General features: G+C 38.7%; 1 protein-coding gene and 1 long non-coding RNA gene across 7 annotated transcripts in view; one reads left to right on the top strand and one right to left on the bottom strand.

Moving 5' to 3' along the window:
- LOC107967618 (uncharacterized) overlaps positions 1–12,323 on the bottom strand; it is a 57,609-nt gene extending 45,286 nt beyond the window's left edge. Inside the window, exons 1-5 of the long non-coding RNA XR_010148437.1 lie at positions 12,125–12,323; positions 10,615–10,784; positions 8,836–8,969; positions 6,858–7,056; positions 2,402–2,496 (exon numbers count right to left, since the gene is read on the bottom strand). This is a non-coding gene — a long non-coding RNA (uncharacterized LOC107967618). The remainder of the gene's footprint in view (positions 1–2,401; positions 2,497–6,857; positions 7,057–8,835; positions 8,970–10,614; positions 10,785–12,124) is intronic.
- IGF1 (insulin like growth factor 1) overlaps positions 1–20,571 on the top strand; it is an 84,156-nt gene extending 63,585 nt beyond the window's left edge. For 3 of the 6 annotated variants that reach the window (XM_001156521.8, XM_001156345.8, XM_001156403.8), the window contains one exon: positions 13,869–20,571. In XM_001156521.8, coding sequence (XP_001156521.1) covers positions 13,869–13,928 — 60 coding nt within the window. In that variant the 3' untranslated portion in view covers positions 13,929–20,571. The remainder of the gene's footprint in view (positions 1–13,868) is intronic. The other 3 variants (XM_024348024.3, XM_024348023.3, XM_063787062.1) reach the window with 1 other exon arrangement.
- Positions 20,572–21,926: the final 1,355 nt, after the last annotated feature.

Here is a 21,926-nt window from a genome sequence, read left to right as displayed (position 1 = left end):
GGAAAAGAGAGGGCAGAAATGAAGGGAGAGAATGAGAGCAAAAGTGCTGGATTTCCCTGAGGGTGAAGAAAAGCTAAATAGAATCACAGAATTCAGATTTTAGAAATCTTCTCCTTCAGATCCCTTGGTTTAATCAGTAGGATTGGGGTCTTCATAGATAATAAAGCAAAAAGTCTCGCCATCCTCCAAGTTGTGAATTAGAAGAGCTGAGAAAGGGTACAAGACGGAAGTTCTCTACCAAACAAATGATGACATTTTGGGGTAAGAATAAGACTAACCCAGAAGTGAAGCATTTCATCCAAGTAGTCTATTTTGAAGATGTCATGGTATAAAGGAACCTCCTTTCTGCCTGGTCCTCCATGCCTCTGCCATGCTTTTTACTCCAGGATCACCCTTTCTAGTGGTTCACTGAAAACCCAGGATTACTTAAATATGATGGACATGTTCACGGCTCAATCCAGGAGGAAAAGGTCGAACTGAAAGCATGCCAAAGCCCCACATGGGAACCAAGCCACTGCTGCTGTGGTTGCAAAGTGGATCCTGGCTTATCAGAGCAGAGAGAAGGCAGGCTCGTGCCTTAGCCCAAGTGGCCAGTCACCTTATTCAGAAGATACTAAGTTCTCCAGCTAAGACATCCATGCTTTGGGACCAGCTGCAGACAGAAGCCAATTCCTACTACAACTATCACCTTAGAGTGGCATATAGACACAGATGGCTCTTCAAAGGACCACAGTTCCATGGAATAACTAAGAATTCATGTCCTGTGGAAAGGTTTGAATAAACTATAATTATACCCAATCATAAATTTCATTCAAGAAGAACTAAAGCAAAGGCAAAGACAGAGAGAAGAAGGAAGGAGGGAGGGAGGGAGGGAGGGAGGGAGGGAAGGAAGGAAGGAAGGAAGGAAGGAAGGAAGGAAGGAAGGAAGGAAGGAAGGAAAGGGAAGGAAGAACAAAAAGACTTTCTAGTTAAAGAATGCTTAACTAGCAAACTATGTACTATAAGACAGTTCTTTTCGGAATGAGTTTTATCAACTCTAAAGCAATTATCTTGAATGCCTACATGTGATTACTGAATAATATGAACCAAGAAAACAGAAAGAATCTATATTATCTTTCCATTTCCTTCTTTCCAGTATCAATACCCAAGCCTCTAGTGATACATGGCATATAATGTTGGATGGATGGATGGATGGATGGATGGATGGATGGATGGATGAATGGATGGTTGGATGGACAAATGAGTAACATAGGCTGATGAATAGTGGTAGAAAGACACACCATAAAAACAAGTGGCACTGCTGAGATGAAATGATTCCTATTCTCCTACATAAGACAGTGAGGCAAGTACAGAGTAAAAAAGGAAAGGCATAGGAGCTATGCTTATACAAGTATTGCATGTTTGGAATTTCCTTCGCTGGCCAAATTGAAATTGTTCAAGGACCTATTGCTACAGGTGGCAACTGGCTAAGAATTTCATAGTGAATATTATACACCTATTACTCCCCTTAATGTTTCTTTGAAGTAAGCAGAATATTAATAATCATTTAAAATTCCAGTGTTTCAACTTCAATTGTTTCCTAGGGCAAATTGATAATTGTGTGTAAAACTAATTGGAATATGTATGGAATAATCATCCTGAAATAAAATTGGTGAAAAGTATTTTTTATTGAGCATCTACAATGTGCAAACCTCTGTACTAGGCATGAACAAGAGTTATAAGCATTGGAGAGGCTAAAATATAGTCCTTAAGGCTGGGCACAGTGGCTCATGCCTGTAATCCTAGCACTTTGGGAGGCCAAGGCGGGCAGATTGCCTGAGCTCAGGAGTTCAAGACCAGCCTGGGCAACATAGCGAAACCCCATCTCTACTAAAAATACAAAAAAATTAGCTGGGCATGGTGGCACGCACCTGTAATCCCAGCTACTCAGGAGGCTGAGGCATGAGAATTCCTTGAACCTGGGAGGCAGAGGTTGCAGCGAGCCGAGATCCTGCCGCTGCATCCCAGCTTGGGTGACAGAGTGAGACTCTGTCTCAAAAAAAATTAAATAATAAATAAATAGTAAAATACAGTCATTAAGAGTACAAAATGTAGATTCAGACTACCTGGGTTCAAATCTTGGCTCTTACTTGCATTGTGGCTTTGGGCAGATCATGTAACTTATGTGTGCCTCAGTTTCCTCATCTGTTAAATAGGGGCAACAACTGAATCTACCTTATTCAGTTGTTGTGAGGGTTTATTGAGATTGTGTGTGTGTATGTGTGTGAGTGTAGTGTGTGCATGTGTGTGTCTGTGCAAGGAGTGGGAGGTGTATATTCAGAGACACATATTACAGCACTTAAAATGGTATCTAGCACTTAGTAAGCATTATTCAAGTTTTAGTTAACATTATTTTACTTACCTCTGAAAATTGGAGCTATGTGAAAAAGAAGTTGGTCTCCTGAAGTAGAAGCCAGTCTTGTGTCACCAAAAACTTCAAGCCCAAGCTTGCCAATGCTTTTCCATGATGTGGTAGTAGAGTTTCAAGCATGTGGTAGGAGAATAAGAGAACTCAATGACCTAAGAACCATTCCAACCCAGAGAACCCCTGGTTCTATGAATAATTCCAACTTAAATAGGTAGCTTGGCTCTCCCAAGTGAGAGCCATTGCTTCTGTTTCCGGGTCATATAATGAACTTTCAGAAAACCACCATTTTTCTCAACCAGTTAAAATTAAGTGTAATACGTGCTTTCATTTCATGGTGCCTGGGGAAAATTTAATTGTAGCATGAACTCCAGTTATTGGTAGTCTTAAGTAAAATTGCCAAAATAAATAGAAATGCAGGATATTTCTGGGCTCACACAGCTTCCGGGACACTTTAGTTTCTTGGGCTGCCAATCCAGTGCCTTTCACAAGCATTTGATCTTTTTTCAAACATCTCTTGAAAACAAACAAAACCTCACACAGCTTCTAATGTGTGCACTGTTCGAATGTAAGGGTGGAAAAGGAGGCAAAGAAATGAGCTCCCAAAGAGCAATTCCCCTTCTCTCGCCTCCATCCCTTGACGACCTCCCTCCCACTAAAGGGAAACATTGTTTTCTTAGGTAATAAATTCTGCAATTTCTCAAGTCCATTAACATCCACTGGGCAAGATGAGATCTATTCTTTTTATTTGCCCATAGGAAAAGAATAGTGCTTTTTTGCAATATTCACTAGATAACGCAGAGTTGACTTTTAATCCAAGGGCAACATTGATAGTCTCTAGTTAAAGGGGAAGCCTTCGGGAGCAATGAAAAGATTAATAGTTTTAGATGAAGCAGAATCCAAATCCCTTTTTATGAGTTTTGAAATATCCAGTTTGTATGCTCACCTCAATACTTAAAGCCCAGTTACTGATTCCTTTGGCCTAAGCAAGACAGGTCAATTTTTAAAGAGGGAGTAGCTGAGGTTAGCAAAAATTCTCCAGGTCCACAAAACTTCCAGACCTGCAAGGTGAAAATCAGCTTTCCTGTCATCCCTAAAGGCCTAACTGGAATCAGAACTTTTCCCTGATGCCCACATATTTGGAGGTCCTTTTTTAATGGGACTCTTTAATGCCTTTAGTGCCATCCCATTTTCATCCAGCGTCCAAAAGAAATGATTTAAAAATATAAACGTATGTTTAAATTCCAGAAGAGAGAAATGGAGATTGAGAACAATAGGGAAATGATGAGAGCTATGGGAAAAGAGGTTTATGAGTCCATGTCTGATTCTTCCAGAGAGCCCCTAAGAAAGTTCTTATCATACCAGGAACTCAATTATAACTTTCATTGCCTATTGTTAGATGAGTAACAGGAGCTAGAAAACACTTTGGAAATTCCCATCTTTATTTTTTTAACTAATATGATTATAGTTTTGAGAACCATTGGTCAAGAAGCTAACTTTTTAAAAAGTGGAAGTATGATGGTTAGAAATAAGAATGCTAAAGGTGCATCAAGCTGATTTTAATTCTAAATGTCCTTGGCAGCAATTTAGAATCTGTAATAAACTATACCAAACAGTTTTGAGGGGAAGGGGATTAGTTTCTCCCCTTCCTTCGTGTGTGTGTGTGCACCTTTGTGTTCTAGCATTGTTGCACCCATTACAGAACGGGGGGGAACTATTTTCCAAAATTATAGGTGAGAACAGTTTCTTGGATTGTCTTTCAGTGAAGGTAAATTCCTCTGTAAAAACTAACCATCATTCAGTAAAAACTGCAGGATTCCTTTGTCTTCTCAAAAGCCTGTTTCTCATCCTAAATTAAAAATTATTCAGGAAATAGAGAGGACATTATTGGAGGGGTGGAAATAAGTTGGTTTTCTTTTTCTTGTATCTTTTGAGGATCCAGGGACTTCTACCATTTTCCATCTAACATACAGAGAAGGATTCTCTAGGTCCCTGTCTATAGACTGCAGTAACTTTCCTATAGAACCAATTTGCAATTTTAGAAATTTCTAGGTCTAATTATTGACCCATTACAACCAAAGGTCAATGCATCCAGCCAATCTTCCTTCTATCATCCCCTGCCCTTACTTCTATTAGGGACTGGGATTACAGGCAAAACCCATCAAATGCCTCTTCTACCACTTTCCCATTTCATAACCATTAGCCTCTAACTTCCTCTATTCAGTTTCTCATATGCTTTCATGCCCATTGGGTCAGATAAAGGAACATTCATTTATTTGAGTAGGCATCTGTTATGATCACTCTGGAAAAAAGATGACAATGGGTTACCTTGTCCTCCTGGGCTTCTCTAACTGACATGGTCAAAATGCCCATATGAAGATAAGATGTTAAGAGCAAGATTTATCAAAAGCTGAGTGTGATGGCAGCTCTTGTCTCATAAAATAACTCGAAAGTTCCCAGTGAAAGACCAAGAAATTTTACAACAAACCCAAACCGGCCAAATGGTCCAAGCTTCCAAGCTGGGATCCATGGCTAAAGTTTCTACAAAATTCTGGGCACAATGTATAAACATTCACTTGGGGCTTTCTGTCTAGCCAGCACCAAGAGGTCAAGTAATCAAGGACCAACTAGCCCTGCCATCTGTGAAAATATGTGCTATTTTCACGGCTTTAGTTCACAATTATGGCAAGACAAAGTTCCGAATGATTAGGAGCAAGACCATGGCAGGTTGACGGTTGAGTAAGGTTCTCAATCAGCTGACAATTGTAGAGTTGGGGATGTGCAATGTTTATGTCATGGTGTAAGTATGTGGCATGCTTGACTAGCTTGTGAGGCACTGGAAGACTAGAAGGAATGAAAAATATGAATGAATCAATAAATGCATAGTATAATTACGTTATTTTGTCAGTATTGTTTTACCTAGGTCACTATTGAATGCTCTGATTTGTCTCTCTATAAATAATAATACGTTTTCTTCTTCAAAAGAACACTAGGATGAAGGTAGAGGTGCTTTTGGCACAATGCCACAATTCTGATTTTTTTAAAACTGTGTGCATGCATAAAATGTTCTTGAGCCATTCTCTGCCTTGGAATAGCACTGGCTGGCACTCTGCATGTTTACTTTTATATGCTGAAGGCCCCCATCAACCTCAAACAGAGGCAAATCAATTTAACTTGTCATAGTGTTATTTTGTTCATCCTAAAAGTTCAAGAGAGCCTTCCAAACTTCCAAAATTTCTCTCAATTCAGTGAGGAGGAAAATTCAGAACACAGCATTTGAATGTTCTGCCCAGATTTGTCACACACACAAGGAATGAGTGAAAGAGGGCAACACCCTTTCCTCCTAACCCTGTGAACTCATCACTATTGCATTGAAATGACACCAAAAGGTAAAAACCCTAGGCCTCACATCTCCCAAGAACACTGCAATAGGAGTTACTGCACACACCAGTTTAAGTAACTCTAGCATAAATTGTATGTCAGATGAAACGACGGCATTTTGGAGGCTTAAGAGAAAAAGAATAATCAAATCCAGTTTTTAGGTACGAATGTGCTGAATCTTTAGCACATAGCAGCAAAATTGCTAGAATCTGGTGTTTCACTTTTTAAAATACCACATTTGAACCTTTCAGCAATTCCAAAATCAACTTCCTCTGCGAAAGATAGTAAGCTTAAACATTTTTTAAATTTAAAAATGTAACACAAACAAACAGCTAAGTAAACAAGCTGCCCATAAAATCAACAGTCTGGGGAGCCCTGATCCTGAAGTATTTTACAACATCCTTCATGACTATTAAAGGCAACATAAACACCTCTTGTCAGCAAGGGAAACTACCCTTGGCATTTTTTTTTCTTTGTTCCCCAGGCTTTTAAACCATTTTGATAGAGATTTTTTACATCACAGGCAGAAATATTTGAAATAGAGTCAGGTGGTAGTCTTTAAAAGAGTAAGAAAGTTGCTAAGTCAAGATAATCTTGGAATAAAGTCCTCTGATGCCTGGGGATTCCTAGGGATGCCCCAGTCACTAGAAAACAGAGCTATAAGTCCACTCTCCCAGCACTCAATGGAGCTCCGGAAACCAAGGAGCTAGCTACTGTTTCCTCACATTCAGCCAGAGAAAGGGCAGCACTCTAGCATGCAAACTGCTTTGACAATAGTAACAATTAAAAAGTAAATTAAAAAGAATCATAATAGCTGATATTGATTAGGTACTTGCCCTGTGGCAAGAGCTATAGGGAATCACCTCATTTAATCTTCACATAAAGCTTGCAGAGTGAATACCACAATTATCACTATTATATAGACAGGAAAACTCAGGCTGAGTATGGCTAAGTGTCTCGCCAATGTCTTGGGCTAAAAAGTGGTCAAGCAGAATCCAAACCCGAGATAGATAGACCACAGTGTGCTAATCAAGCACTGCACTCTCTCCTCCATTTCTTAGTTGATATTTACCATATACAATCTGTCACTTGTATGAGATGGCAGGGGGTTCTGTGCTATTTGTCCTTGTAGAGAATACCACAGGAAGAAAGTAAGCAGCCATGCAATATTTGCTGTTGACCTGAACTCCATTCCATCATTCCTGCAGGAAATTCGCATCCATTAAATGAGCATTTCCTGGTTTGCCACTTTGCTCAAACACTGCTTGGATCTGGGGAGGATATAGAAGTGAAGGAAATATGCTACCTGCTCTCAAGGAACTTATGTTTTAGTGGAGAGACAAACATGCAGAATTTACTCTACAGAACATCAATGCTTGAGCAAATGTAGACCCAGAGAGGGCTCTTACAGCACACAAGCCAGAACAGACTGATGGTGCTAACAATTAGGTTCAAGTTTTTTCTAAACAGTAGACTCTCCTGCATACAACTATACCGCATGCCAGGTAAATGACTGAGGGTTATTACATCCAATTAGAACACCACTGTGTTGTAGGTGCTCTTACCCCACACTTTCATTTTACAGAAGAGGAAATTGAGGACAGCACAATGTAGTGATTATCAAAGGTCACACGACTACTGTGTGGGAGAGCTAGGATTTAAACCAGATGCATAAGATGAGGTCCTCCAAGAAACAGAAGATGAGAAGGTGTTAAATGAGCAGGGGTTTTATTAGGGGGAATTAATGTGTGAACAGAAATAGGGGAGGATAGGCAAAGCCATCAGATTGCAAGGCAAGCCTAACCCCAAGGGAAGGAGAGAGTGAGAGTAGATTGGTTGGAAACATTTTTGGTGGGTCTATGGTCTAAGGAAAGTTCAGCAAAGTCATCATGGAGTTTTTGAGCCAAAGTTGGGCAATACAGTTGCCCAACAAATTTCTGTGTTTCTCAGAAATAGGTCTGCCTCAATGTCCCCACCATACTTGGTCACTGGCTCTTGGGAGGAGCCTGCCCTGTTCCAATCCACTAGAGCCAAAGAAGAGCCGTTGTACTGGCAGAGGGCGGGGGAATTCCTACAACCACATAAAAAGTGGGGTGAGGTTTCCAGAAAAAAATGTGATGCTGGGCTGACCAAAACTGTGTCCAGTAAGTACATATCCCTCACTCTGTTAAAGAAGCAGCCACATAAACAAGGAGTACACGTTTCTCAAAATGTGCACCTTGTTCTTTGGTTTTAAAGTCACATCCCAAAGTGCTGAGTAGATCGCATGACCCTCGCTTTGCCTGGCTGCCAGAGAGGAAAGGCTGATCCAACTCTCCTGGAATTTGAACTTGTGATTCCCTGAAGTAAAGAGATATCAAAGTTGATACTGAGACATCTAAATCATCCTCCACCATTTCACATGTCCCCAGGCCAAGCCAGCAAAATTGCTATAGCACATCCCTTTCAACAGGTAAAGGGCTGATATCTGAGCCCTCTTTCCAATCATCCACTGCTCTTTTCTTCTCATTTTGCCCTTTTTGGGAGAAGGTCAATGCTGAGTTAGTACTTTATGCTGTACAATAAGCTGCTGATATTCCATGCTGGACAGAATTTTCCCAGTATTTTTTATAGAGTGCCAGGCTTTTCCTAGACTTCATGTCATACAATACTTAACTTGTTTGGAGTGGGGGGAGATGGAAACATAGTCTATTGAAAACATCACTGCTTCCTCCCTGAAGTTTAAAGAGCCTATTTTTATCCTTTTAGATTCTATCTCTCAGGCAAAATCTCATAAAGATAGGTGGGGAGGAAAAAAAGGGGGTTATAATACCTAGGGAGTTTGCTTTTGCTAATTGAATACTGTGCTCCTAGACTTCTATAAATACCATTACAAACGGGTCCCAGCTTGTGGTAATACTCACCCTCCTCATTGAGTCTTCTGTCCCATGGCACAGCCTTTCCCTCCAAACCAGCATCTACCCCCATCTGGAAGCATGGGCAGCTCATGATATTATCAACTATTGCTATTGGAAAGTGATTTGGACTTGAAAGCGCTAGATATTTTTTACCTCTTGGGGAGGCAGTTTAGCAGAGTGGTTAACTGGTGAGCTCCAGAATCAGAAGGAATAGGTCCAAATTCCAACCACTATTACATCTCCATCATAAGAAATTAGGCAAGTTGTTTATCCTAAGTTTCAGATTCCTTAAAGATAAAACAGTCAAGACAGTAGTACTTATCCCTGAGAGAAGTATAGGAAACAAGAAAATATATGCAATTTACATACATACTACAAACCCCAGCACATAACAAATGTTCAAGTAATGGGAACTGTTATTATTTTAGCCCTTTGTCTATCAGTTTGTTCCTCTGTGACCTCAAGCACATTACTAAATGTTAGCGAGCTTCAGCTTGTACGTGGGACTGACAGGAATAACACCGCATCACCTCATGTGGTGATTGTAAGGATTCAGTGATATTATTTTGTAAACTGTAAAGCCTTTGCAAATGTTAAGCAAGATTATTATTATTGCCATTGTTATTAGTCCTCAGTGATCTTTTTTTTTTTTTTTTTGGAGACAGAGTTTTACTCTGTCGCCAAGGCTGGAATGCAGTGGCACAATCTCAGCTCACTGCAACCTCCGCCTCCTGGGTTCAAGCAATTTTCCTGCCTCAGCCTCCTGAGTAGCTGAAACTACAGGCACACGCCACCACACCAGGCTAATTTTTTGTATTTTTAGTAGAGACGGGGTTTCACCATGTTGGCCAGGCTGGTCTCCAGCTCCTGACCTCAAGTGATCTGCCCACCTCGGCCTCCCAAAATGCTGGGATTACAGGTGTGAGCCACCACACCTGGCACAGTAATCTTAATTGAAAAGTCTGTGGATAGCTTTCCAAAGGAAAGCTTGGAGCTAGGATAAGAACCAAGAGATAATGGGAGAAGGTGAATGGCCTCTTCAGGGCCTTTTCTAGCACCCTAAATATGCATGTCTGTCCATAATGGGTAATCATATATATCACAAATTAAACCCTCCACAAACTTATTTCCTAATGTGTTTGTTAACCTTTCCTTCTAAAGGGTAAACTTCTTTAACCAACCCCAGTGAGCTGGAGGATCAATGTTTTCTTAATAGTCTTACCTTCGTTGGTGTCAATAGGAAACAGTATTTACTCACTACTGTTTTCCTTTTAAAAATCTGTCTAGTTGCATACTAGAAACAGTTTCAGCTGGTTTGTTTGTATTGGACAAGCTGCTGAAGTGAAAAGTTTTTGCTTGACTGAATGTGAGACAGTTTCATAACTCTTCAAGAAGTGCACCAAAGGTGGGTGCCAGCTCTGATGACGGCTGCTTCTAACATGCCTCCACTTGCCGCCCATTGTCAAGGGTGGCTGGCGTAATTAAGTTAAGACAATGAGCAAAGCAACAGATGCAACTGAGACCTAGTCCCTGAGTGCTTTTGTTTTGTCACTGTCATTGTCTGCAACAAAGAAGTCACATGTGACAGCCTGGGAAGAGAGCCAAATGCAAACCAGACGATATCCCAGCTGGTTTGAATGGCCTCCACCGTGCACGTGTGTGCATGGGAATCATGCTACTTGGCACAGCATCTGCTTCACTCAAGTGAGTTTCAGCCCATGGCTTTGCTGTGATGCTGAGACAGACCCAGAAGAAACAGACCAGGGAATCCCTCCGCTCAGACTTTACACTTTATATCTTGTGCTTTGAGAGAAAAGAAAAAGAATCTCTCTATTGGAGACAAAAAATAGGATGTATGTGGTTGGTCAATCTAACCTCAATTCTTTTTGCTATAGCCCCCCGCTAATTTAAAGAGTGAAGCATAGATGGTACCTTAATGTTTTCTTGTAGAAATTTGGGATTAATTTGGCTTGAGAGGAAGAATGGAGATTAAATGCTTTATGAGGCTTTCTTTTAATTTGTTCCCATTTCATTCCTGAATATTTTCTTAGTTTGGGCATTGCAGATGTTTAAAGAACTTCTTATTTTGAGCTGGTATGCCTCTTAAACAGAAAAACAAAAGGTAAAATTCAAATTAGTGTGTTTCTCCACCTGTTAATTAATTTGGTTAGTAGTTAGGCAGAGAGATGGCATCCTTAATAATATCTATTTTGGGGGTTTGATCAGCTACAGACCATCAACAGTGTTGATTGAGAATTGAACAAAAACATTTCAAAGAGTTTGGGAACATTAGTGATGCTATTCTGTGGCCCCATGTGTCCTTCTCTCATTTTTCTAGAGAACTCCTATAAGAAAGCAGAACACGGCCAGGCATGGTGGCTCACGCCTGTAACCCCAGCACTTCAGGAGGCTGAGGCAGGCAGATCACCTGAGGTCAGGAGTTCAAGACCAGCCTGGCCAACATGGTGAAACCCTATCTCTACTAAAAATACAAAAAATTAGCTGGGCATGATGGCGCGTGCCTGTAATCCCAGCTACTTGGGAGGCTGAGGCAGGAGAATCACTTGAACTGGGAGGCAAAGGTTGCAGTGAGCCTAGATCACACCACTGCACTCCAGCCTGGGTGACAGAGTGAGACTCCAACTCAAAAAAAAAGAAAGAAAGAAGGAAAGAAAGCAGAACCCAATGGAAGATTAAGAACACACATTTAGCTCACGCCTGTAATACCAGCACTTTGGGAGGCCAAGGCGGGTGGATCACAAGGTCAGAAGTTCGAGACCAACCTGGCCAATATGGTGAAACCCCATCTCTACTAAAAAGTACAAAAATTAGCCATGCATGGTGGCAGGCGTCTGTAATCCCAGCTACTACGGAGGCTGAGGCAGGAGAATCGCTTGAACCCGGGAGGCAGAGGTTGCAGTGAGCTGAGAACGCGCCACTGCACTCCAGCCTGGGCGACAGAGCGAGACTCCATCTCAAAAAACAAAACAAAAAAAAAAACAAAAAAACACAAGTTTACTGGGAACTTAGCAGTACATGCTTTGCACCACAACAAATGTATCTTAAGTGGTCTTTTGTGATATTTGAGGGAAAGTGCCAGAATTTAAAACAAATGGCATTTCAAGTTATTCTATACAAATGCCCAGTTTCTTTCTACCATCTTTTTTTCCTTTTTGCAGTGGTCACTGAGCTATTTTAATGAATGTTTTTACACAATGATGCCATCTTCCTTCTACTCAGTCAGTACAAGATGTTGACCATCGACTCATAAAACGCTAGCTACCTTTCATGAAGGACTTGGTGATAACTCTAATGTTCCAAGTAGAACCGGAAAACATGTGTAAGAAAAACTGCCGATCCCTATGGGCCTTGGCCAATAGGTATTATTCCCAAGGGGTGGCAGTTTATCTTTTTCCCCAGCCTTCATATTAAAACCTCTCACCTTCTCCAGGTCTCAGGTCTGTGTAATCTCAAATGTGCTTTAGCTCCTCACAATATTGTAACTGTGTGGGTGTTCATTACCTTAGCCAGAAGACAGTTTACAGATTCCAGGTCTCATGGAGAGAACTTTTGTTTTTGGTTATGAACCTCACTGTATACCAATAATTATCCATTACATCCTTCTGTAGAGGGCTCTCTGGCTAGAGATAAAACCAAAAAAAGAAGTACCTCAGGTTTATGCATATAAATGCCAGTTCCTCCTTGATTTTATTTCAAAACTCCTGTCTACATACTTTGCAATTTAAATACATTCAAGGATAAAGTAATAACTGTAGGAAAAGTATTATAATATAATGACTTAGTTCTGCACATCACGAGGGGGTCCCTCATACTCATTCATTCATTTCACTCATTTTACAGATATTTATTGAGCACCTGCAATAACCTGCACACTGTTCTAGACACTGGGGCTATAACAGTAAACAGACAGATACATCTCTAGTCTTACAGGGCTTCTATTCTAAGCAAAACTCAATATCCAGGCCGGGTGCAGTGGCTCATGCCTGGAATGCCAGCACTTTGGGAGACCAAGGCCAGGCAGATCACCTGAGCCCACTAGTTGAAGACCAGCCTGGGCAATATAGCAAAACCCCGTCTCTACAAAAAAAAAAAAAAAAAAAAAAAAAAAATTGTCAAGGCATGGTGGCATGCGCCTGTGGTCCCAGCTACTTAGGAGTCTGAGGCAGGAGGATTGTGTAAGCCTGGGAGGCAGAGGTTGCAGTGACCTGAGATGGCACCACCACACTCCAGCCTGGGCAACAGAGTGAGACCCTGTCCAAAAAAAAAAACCCTCACTATCCTTAAGATAACATCATTGCTTGTTGATGAGTGAATGTTAACACCAAATTAGGAACCCAGGACTTTTAGTCTTGGCATGGTTACTTTCCAATAAAGATGACAATACTAAGAAGAGAAAAATGATTTAATAATGATAATAGTGGCTAATACTTATGTAGTGCTTACCATGTGCCAGGTCTATTGTAAGTACTTTTATATATATTAATTATTTAATCTTTGATCCTATAAGGTAGATATTATTGTTACCCTAGTTTATAGATGAAGAAACAGAAACATAAGAGATTGCCACTCATACAAGTTTACACAGCCAGAAAATAGAAGAGCTACGAGTTGAGCTCAGCCCAGTATGTCTATGATTTTACAGACTCAAAATTAATTATAAGATTTCCTAATCTTCGATTTCTGAAACTCTGCCTTGCTCTAGAGGAAAACAAGAAAAACAATGAAAAATAAATATCTCTTTTTTACAAAAATTAAAACAGAACAAACTGCAATAAAACAACAGAGGATGAATCCAGAATGTGATTGATTTTTTTTCTTACTAGGAAAGGATCTAGAGGCCAGAAGGCTGGATTTTTCAGGATCTCCTTTCAATCAATGAATCTGTGATAGAAGCAGATGAATCAAATCTCATCTTTGTGTGATTATAAAGCTGTCTGTGGTATTCACGCCACCAGGGGTACATAGAAGATGCCTGAGTGAGGTTTGGCAAAAGTACTAAGGGCCTGTCCACCTATACATGCCCTTCTCAGGAAAACCAAGGTTCAGGCTCTCTATTAGCTCAACTGGTAAGGCGTCAGATATGGAAGGTTGAGACCCAATGTTAGAAATAGATGGATACCTAAAACTTCATCAAGTTAATGTCACTTTTTCTCCTTTATTTATAGGAAGTACATTTGAAGAACGCAAGTAGAGGGAGTGCAGGAAACAAGAACTACAGGATGTAGGAAGACCCTCCTGAGGAGTGAAGAGTGACATGCCACCGCAGGATCCTTTGCTCTGCACGAGTTACCTGTTAAACTTTGGAACACCTACCAAAAAATAAGTTTGATAACATTTAAAAGATGGGCGTTTCCCCCAATGAAATACATAAGTAAACATTCCAACATTGTCTTTAGGAGTGATTTGCACCTTGCAAAAATGGTCCTGGAGTTGGTAGATTGCTGTTGATCCTTTATCAATAATGTTCTATAGAAAAGAAAAAAAAAATATATATATATATATATCTTAGTCCCTGCCTCTCAAGAGCCACAAATGCATGGGTGTTGTATAGATCCAGTTGCACTAAATTCCTCTCTGAATCTTGGCTGCTGGAGCCATTCATTCAGCAACCTTGTCTAAGTGGTTTATGAATTGTTTCCTTATTTGCACTTCTTTCTACACAACTCGGGCTGTTTGTTTTACAGTGTCTGATAATCTTGTTAGTCTATACCCACCACCTCCCTTCATAACCTTTATATTTGCCGAATTTGGCCTCCTCAAAAGCAGCAGCAAGTCGTCAAGAAGTACACCAATTCTAACCCACAAGATTCCATCTGTGGCATTTGTACCAAATATAAGTTGGATGCATTTTATTTTAGACACAAAGCTTTATTTTTCCACATCATGCTTACAAAAAAGAATAATGCAAATAGTTGCAACTTTGAGGCCAATCATTTTTAGGCATATGTTTTAAACATAGAAAGTTTCTTCAACTCAAAAGAGTTCCTTCAAATCATGAGTTAATGTGCAACCTAATTAGTAACTTTCCTCTTTTTATTTTTTCCATATAGAGCACTATGTAAATTTAGCATATCAATTATACAGGATATATCAAACAGTATGTAAAACTCTGTTTTTTAGTATAATGGTGCTATTTTGTAGTTTGTTATATGAAAGAGTCTGGCCAAAACGGTAATACGTGAAAGCAAAACAATAGGGGAAGCCTGGAGCCAAAGATGACACAAGGGGAAGGGTACTGAAAACACCATCCATTTGGGAAAGAAGGCAAAGTCCCCCCAGTTATGCCTTCCAAGAGGAACTTCAGACACAAAAGTCCACTGATGCAAATTGGACTGGCGAGTCCAGAGAGGAAACTGTGGAATGGAAAAAGCAGAAGGCTAGGAATTTTAGCAGTCCTGGTTTCTTTTTCTCACTGAAGAAATGAACATCTGCCAGCTGTGTCATGGACTCACCACTGTGTGACCTTGGGCAAGTCACTTCACCTCTCTGTGCCTCAGTTTCCTCATCTGCAAAATGGGGGCAATATGTCATCTACCTACCTCAAAGGGGTGGTATAAGGTTTAAAAAGATAAAGATTCAGATTTTTTTTACCCTGGGTTGCTGTAAGGGTGCAACATCAGGGCGCTTGAGTTGCTGAGATGCAAGGAATTCTATAAATAACCCATTCATAGCATAGCTAGAGATTGGTGAATTGAATGCTCCTGACATCTCAGTTCTTGTCAGTGAAGCTATCCAAATAACTGGCCAACTAGTTGTTAAAAGCTAACGGCTCAATCTCTTAAAACACTTTTCAAAATATGTGGGAAGCATTTGATTTTCAATTTGATTTTGAATTCTGCATTTGGTTTTATGAATACAAAGATAAGTGAAAAGAGAGAAAGGAAAAGAAAAAGGAGAAAAACAAAGAGATTTCTACCAGTGAAAGGGGAATTAATTACTCTTTGTTAGCACTCACTGACTCTTCTATGCAGTTTACCACATATCTAGTAAAACCTCATTTAATACTATAAATAATATTCTATTCATTTTGAAAAACACAATGATTCCTTCTTTTCTAGGCAATATAAGGAAAGTGATCCAAAATTTGAAATATTAAAATAATATCTAATAAAAAGTCACAAAGTTATCTTCTTTAACAAACTTTACTCTTATTCTTAGCTGTATATACATTTTTTTAAAAGTTTGTTAAAATATGCTTGACTAGAGTTTCCAGTTGAAAGGCAAAAACTTCCATCATAACAAGAAATTTCCCATGCCTGCTCAGAAGGGTAGCCCCTAGCTCTCTGTGAATGTGTTTTATCCATTCAACTGAAAATTGGTATCAAGAAAGTCCACTGGTTAGTGTACTAGTCCATCATAGCCTAGAAAATGATCCCTATCTGCAGATCAAGATTTTCTCATTAGAACAATGAATTATCCAGCATTCAGATCTTTCTATTCACCTTAGAAATTTTTGGTTAAAAGTACCCAGGCTTGATTATTTCATGCAAATTCTATATTTTACATTCTTGGAAAGTCTATATGAAAAACAAAAATAACATCTTCAGTTTTTCTCCCACTGGGTCACCTCAAGGATCAGAGACCAGGAAAAAAAAAAAAAAAAAAGACTCCCTGGATCTCTGAATATATGCAAAAAGAAGGCCCCATTTAGTGGAGCCAGTAATCCTGTTCAGTCAACAAGTATTTTAACTCTGAGTCCAACATTATTTGAATTGAGCACCTCAAGCATGCTTAGCAATGTTCTAATCACTATGGACAGATGTAAAAGAAACTATACATCATTTTTGCCCTCTGCCTGTTTTCCAGACATACAGGTTCTGTGGAATAAGATACTGGACTCCTCTTCCCAAGATGGCACTTCTTTTTATTTCTTGTCCCCAGTGTGTACCTTTTAAAATTATTCCCTCTCAACAAAACTTTATAGGCAGTCTTCTGCAGACTTAACATGTTTTCTGTCATAGTTAGATGTGATAATTCTAAGAGTGTCTATGACTTATTTCCTTCACTTAATTCTATCCACAGTCAAAAATCCCCCAAGGAGGAAAGCTGAAAGATGCACTGCCATATTATCTTTCTTAACTTTTTCCAACACATAATCCTCTCCAACTGGATCATAAATAAATTGAAAATAACTCATTATACCAATTCACTATTTTATTTTTTAATGAATTAAAACTAGAAAACAAATTGATGCAAACCCTGGAAGTCAGTTGATTACTATACACTACAGCAGAATGACTCAGATTTCATAGAAAGGAGCAACCAAAATGTCACAACCCAAAACTTTACAAGCTTTGCTTCAGAATTAGATTGCTTTATAATTCTTGAATGAGGCAATTTCAAGATATTTGTAAAAGAACAGTAAACATTGGTAAGAATGAGCTTTCAACTCATAGGCTTATTTCCAATTTAATTGACCATACTGGATACTTAGGTCAAATTTCTGTTCTCTCTTCCCCAAATAATATTAAAGTATTATTTGAACTTTTTAAGATGAGGCAGTTCCCCTGAAAAAGTTAATGCAGCTCTCCATCAGAATCCACTCTTCTAGGGATATGAAAATCTCTTAACACCCACCCTACATACACAGACACACACACACACACACACACACACACACACATTCACCCTAAGGATCCAATGGCATACTGAAAAGAAATCACTTCCTTGAAAATTTTATTAAAAAACAAACAAACAAACAAAAAGCCTGTCCACCCTTGAGAATCCTTCCTCTCCTTGGAACGTCAATGTTTGTGTAGATGAAACCATCTCATGCTCTGTGGCTCCAGGGTTTCTGTTACTATTTTATGCACTTGGGAGAAGGCTTAGAATAAAAGATGTAGCACATTTTGCTTTCCCATTTATTGTTTGGCCAGCTATGCCAATGTGGTGCTATTGTTTCTTTAAGAAAGTACTTGACTAAAAAAAAAAAGAAAAAAAGAAAAAAAAGAAAGCATAGACATATTTTTTTAAAGTATAAAAACAACAATTCTATAGATAGATGGCTTAATAAAATAGCATTAGGTCTATCTAGCCACCACCACCTTTCAACTTTTTATCACTCACAAGTAGTGTACTGTTCACCAAATTGTGAATTTGGGGGTGCAGGGGCAGGAGTTGGAGATTTTTTAAAGTTAGAAGGCTCCATTGTTTTGTTGGCTCTCAAACTTAGCAAAATTAGCAATATATTATCCAATCTTCTGAACTTGATCAAGAGCATGGAGAATAAATGCGGGAAAAAAGATCTTCTAGGCAAATAGAAGAATTTAAAAGATAAGTAAGTTCCTTATTGATTTTTGTGCGCTCTGCTCTAAAACAGATATTCAGCAAGTGGAGAAAATAAGAACAAAGAGAAAAAATACATAGATTTACCTGCAAAAAATAGCTTCTGCCAAATCCCCCTTGGGTATTCTTTGGCATTTACTGGTTTATAGAAGACATTCTCCCTTCACCCAGACATCTCAAAGAGCAGTAGCTCTCATGAAAAGCAATCACTGATCTCATTTGGGAAATGTGGGAAAGTATTTCCTTATGAGATGGGGGTTATCTACTGATAAAGAAAGAATTTATGAGAAATTGTTGAAAGAGATGGCTAATAATCTGTGAAGATTTTTTGTTTCTTGTTTTTGTTTTTTTTTTTTTACTTTATACAGTCTTTATGAATTTCTTAATGTTCAAAATGACTTGGTTCTTTTCTTCTTTTTTTATATCGGAATGAGGAATAATAAGTTAAACCCACATAGACTCTTTAAAACTATAGGCTAGATAGAAATGTATGTTTGACTTGTTGAAGCTATAATCAGACTATTTAAAATGTTTTGCTATTTTTAATCTTAAAAGATTGTGCTAATTTATTAGAGCAGAACCTGTTTGGCTCTCCTCAGAAGAAAGAATCTTTCCATTCAAATCACATGGCTTTCCACCAATATTTTCAAAAGATAAATCTGATTTATGCAATGGCATCATTTATTTTAAAATAGAAGAATTGTGAAAGTTTATGCCCCTCCCTTGCAAAGACCATAAAGTCCAGATCTGGTAGGGGGGCAACAACAAAAGGAAAATGTTGTTGATTCTTGGTTTTGGATTTTGTTTTGTTTTCAATGCTAGTGTTTAATCCTGTAGTACATATTTGCTTATTGCTATTTTAATATTTTATAAGACCTTCCTGTTAGGTATTAGAAAGTGATACATAGATATCTTTTTTGTGTAATTTCTATTTAAAAAAGAAAGAAGACTGTCAGAAGCTTTAAGTGCATATGGTACAGGATAAAGATATCAATTTAAATAACCAGTTCCTATCTGGAACAATGCTTTTGTTTTTTAAAGAAACCTCTCACAGATAAGACAGAGGCCCAGGGGATTTTTGAAGCTGTCTTTATTCTGCCCCCATCCCAACCCAGTCCTTATTATTTTAGTATCTGCCTCAGAATTTTATAGAGGGCTGACCAAGCTGAAACTCTAGAATTAAAGGAACCTCACTGAAAACATATATTTCACGTGTTCCCTCTTTTTTTTTTTCTTTTTGTGAGATGGGGTCTCGCACTGTCCCCCAGGCTGGAGTGCAGTGGCATGATCTCGGCTCACTGCAACCTCCACCTCCTGGGTTTAAGCGATTCTCCTGCCTCAGCCTCCTGAGTAGCTGGGATTACAGGCACCCACCACTATGCCCGGCTAATTTTTTGGATTTTTAATAGAGACGGGGTTTTACCATGTTGGCCAGGTTGGTCTCAAACTCCTGACCTTGTGATTTGCCCGCCTCAGCCTCCCAAATTGCTGGGATTACAGGCATGAGCCACCACACCCTGCCCATGTGTTCCCTCTTAATGTATGATTACATTGATCTTAAACATGGTCCTTCTCTCCTCATTCTTCAACTATCTTTGATGGGGTCTTTCAAGGGGAAAAAAATCCAAGCTTTTTTAAAGTAAAAAAAAAAAAAGAGAGGACACAAAACCAAATGTTACTGCTCAACTGAAATATGAGTTAAGATGGAGACAGAGTTTCTCCTAATAACCGGAGCTGAATTACCTTTCACTTTCAAAAACATGACCTTCCACAATCCTTAGAATCTGCCTTTTTTTATATTACTGAGGCCTAAAAGTAAACATTACTCATTTTATTTTGCCCAAAATGCACTGATGTAAAGTAGGAAAAATAAAAACAGAGCTCTAAAATCCCTTTCAAGCCACCCATTGACCCCACTCACCAACTCATAGCAAAGTCACTTCTGTTAATCCCTTAATCTGATTTTGTTTGGATATTTATCTTGTACCCGCTGCTAAACACACTGCAGGAGGGACTCTGAAACCTCAAGCTGTCTACTTACATCTTTTATCTGTGTCTGTGTATCATGAAAATGTCTATTCAAAATATCAAAACCTTTCAAATATCACGCAGCTTATATTCAGTTTACATAAAGGCCCCAAATACCATGTCAGATCTTTTTGGTAAAAGAGTTAATGAACTATGAGAATTGGGATTACATCATGTATTTTGCCTCATGTATTTTTATCACACTTATAGGCCAAGTGTGATAAATAAACTTACAGACACTGAATTAATTTCCCCTGCTACTTTGAAACCAGAAAATAATGACTGGCCATTCGTTACATCTGTCTTAGTTGAAAAGCATATTTTTTATTAAATTAATTCTGATTGTATTTGAAATTATTATTCAATTCACTTATGGCAGAGGAATATCAATCCTAATGACTTCTAAAAATGTAACTAATTGAATCATTATCTTACATTTACTGTTTAATAAGCATATTTTGAAAATGTATGGCTAGAGTGTCATAATAAAATGGTATATCTTTCTTTAGTAATTACATTAAAATTAGTCATGTTTGATTAATTAGTTCTTTTGGATAATGTTGGTGTAATGTGTCATTCCTTAGGAATTCTACTGTTATATACCATTTTTATTAAGGTCATTGCAATAAATAAACATGAAAACATACCCAGAAAAACAAAACTAATCACACACAAAAATGAAGACATCTCATAGAATTTACAGATTCTATTTAAAAGTAAATATGTTTCAAAGGACTTGCAAAAGCTGTGTAAGAGATGTATGAATTGTACAATATATGCATTAACAATAAAGCAGTTGTACGTAAAATCCCCTCACTGTCACCCAACAGTGACTTATAATCCCTGACACAAAGTGGTTGGGAAAATATTCTATTGCCAGAAGGTTCACACGTATCAAATAAGGCACATAATATATAAATGGCATCTAATACATTCCCATACCAAGAGATTTATAAGAATGTGATCTCTCAGCATTGAGTTTTTGTTTCAATAAATCGTTCCAATTTTTTACTGAATAGATACTGTGAATATCAAATTCACAACAGCATTTATAGAAGTACAAGGTATAAAGATTGGTAATCTCCCTCGTTTAAAAGCATCTCATTTCATTTTTAAAAAATTCATTAACTATTTGGAAAGTTACCCAAATATAAAAAAAGTCTCACAAGTTTTGTACTTAGTTTTAAGGAAATTATAGTAAAGTTTTCTTTAATATTTTCTCACGTGCCACTGGTGTCCCATCTCACGTTCATTCCTACCTTTGCTCCCTCAAAATGTCCAAGAATCTCCCTGGGACTAACATTGTGCGGGCCCCTTCTTCCTCCAAATGTCTTGTTCATGCTCTTAGCATTTTGCCTCCTATAGTCATGGTGTTCTGTACTACTTCTCCCCTCGCTCCACTCCAGACAATCCCTCTCTCCTTTCATTCACACTAGGGTGATCTAGCCACAGCCTTTCACTAAAGATTTTGTAAACAATGAAAAGGGGATGAGTTCAGCACAGGACAGAAAATACCTTCCATTTCAATGGCAAACATCACTATTACTATGAATCCAAGGAATTTCTGGTGGCTCATGTGCCTCCTGTCATCTTAGCAAGATCTTTTCCACTCTTCTGCAAACTCTCCCAGGAACCACTTTCTATCGAACCCTTTATCCCCTCCTTTGGAAAGAACTTATAAGAAAATTATATTGTATTCTTATGCAGGGCAACCTTTCCCCATCCCAGCTTTGCCAGTGGTGGGGGTGGGGGCAGGGCTGGCTCACCTTTTGTTACTGAATATGTACAAAAGGTGTTCTTTCCTAAAGGAAATACCAATTCTATCCCTAAGAGGAATTCTATCTTCCTTCCAGGTCATCTACGTCAAATAACAGCCTCTTTTTTTAAAAGAACATATTTTTCTTCTGTAA

This window comes from Pan troglodytes, chromosome 10, assembly GCF_028858775.2.
Source record: "Pan troglodytes isolate AG18354 chromosome 10, NHGRI_mPanTro3-v2.0_pri, whole genome shotgun sequence".
Classification (NCBI taxonomy): domain Eukaryota; kingdom Metazoa; phylum Chordata; class Mammalia; order Primates; family Hominidae; genus Pan; species Pan troglodytes.
The sequence above is the reverse complement of the archived record's forward strand: the minus strand, read 5'-3'. Positions and strand labels throughout refer to the sequence as shown.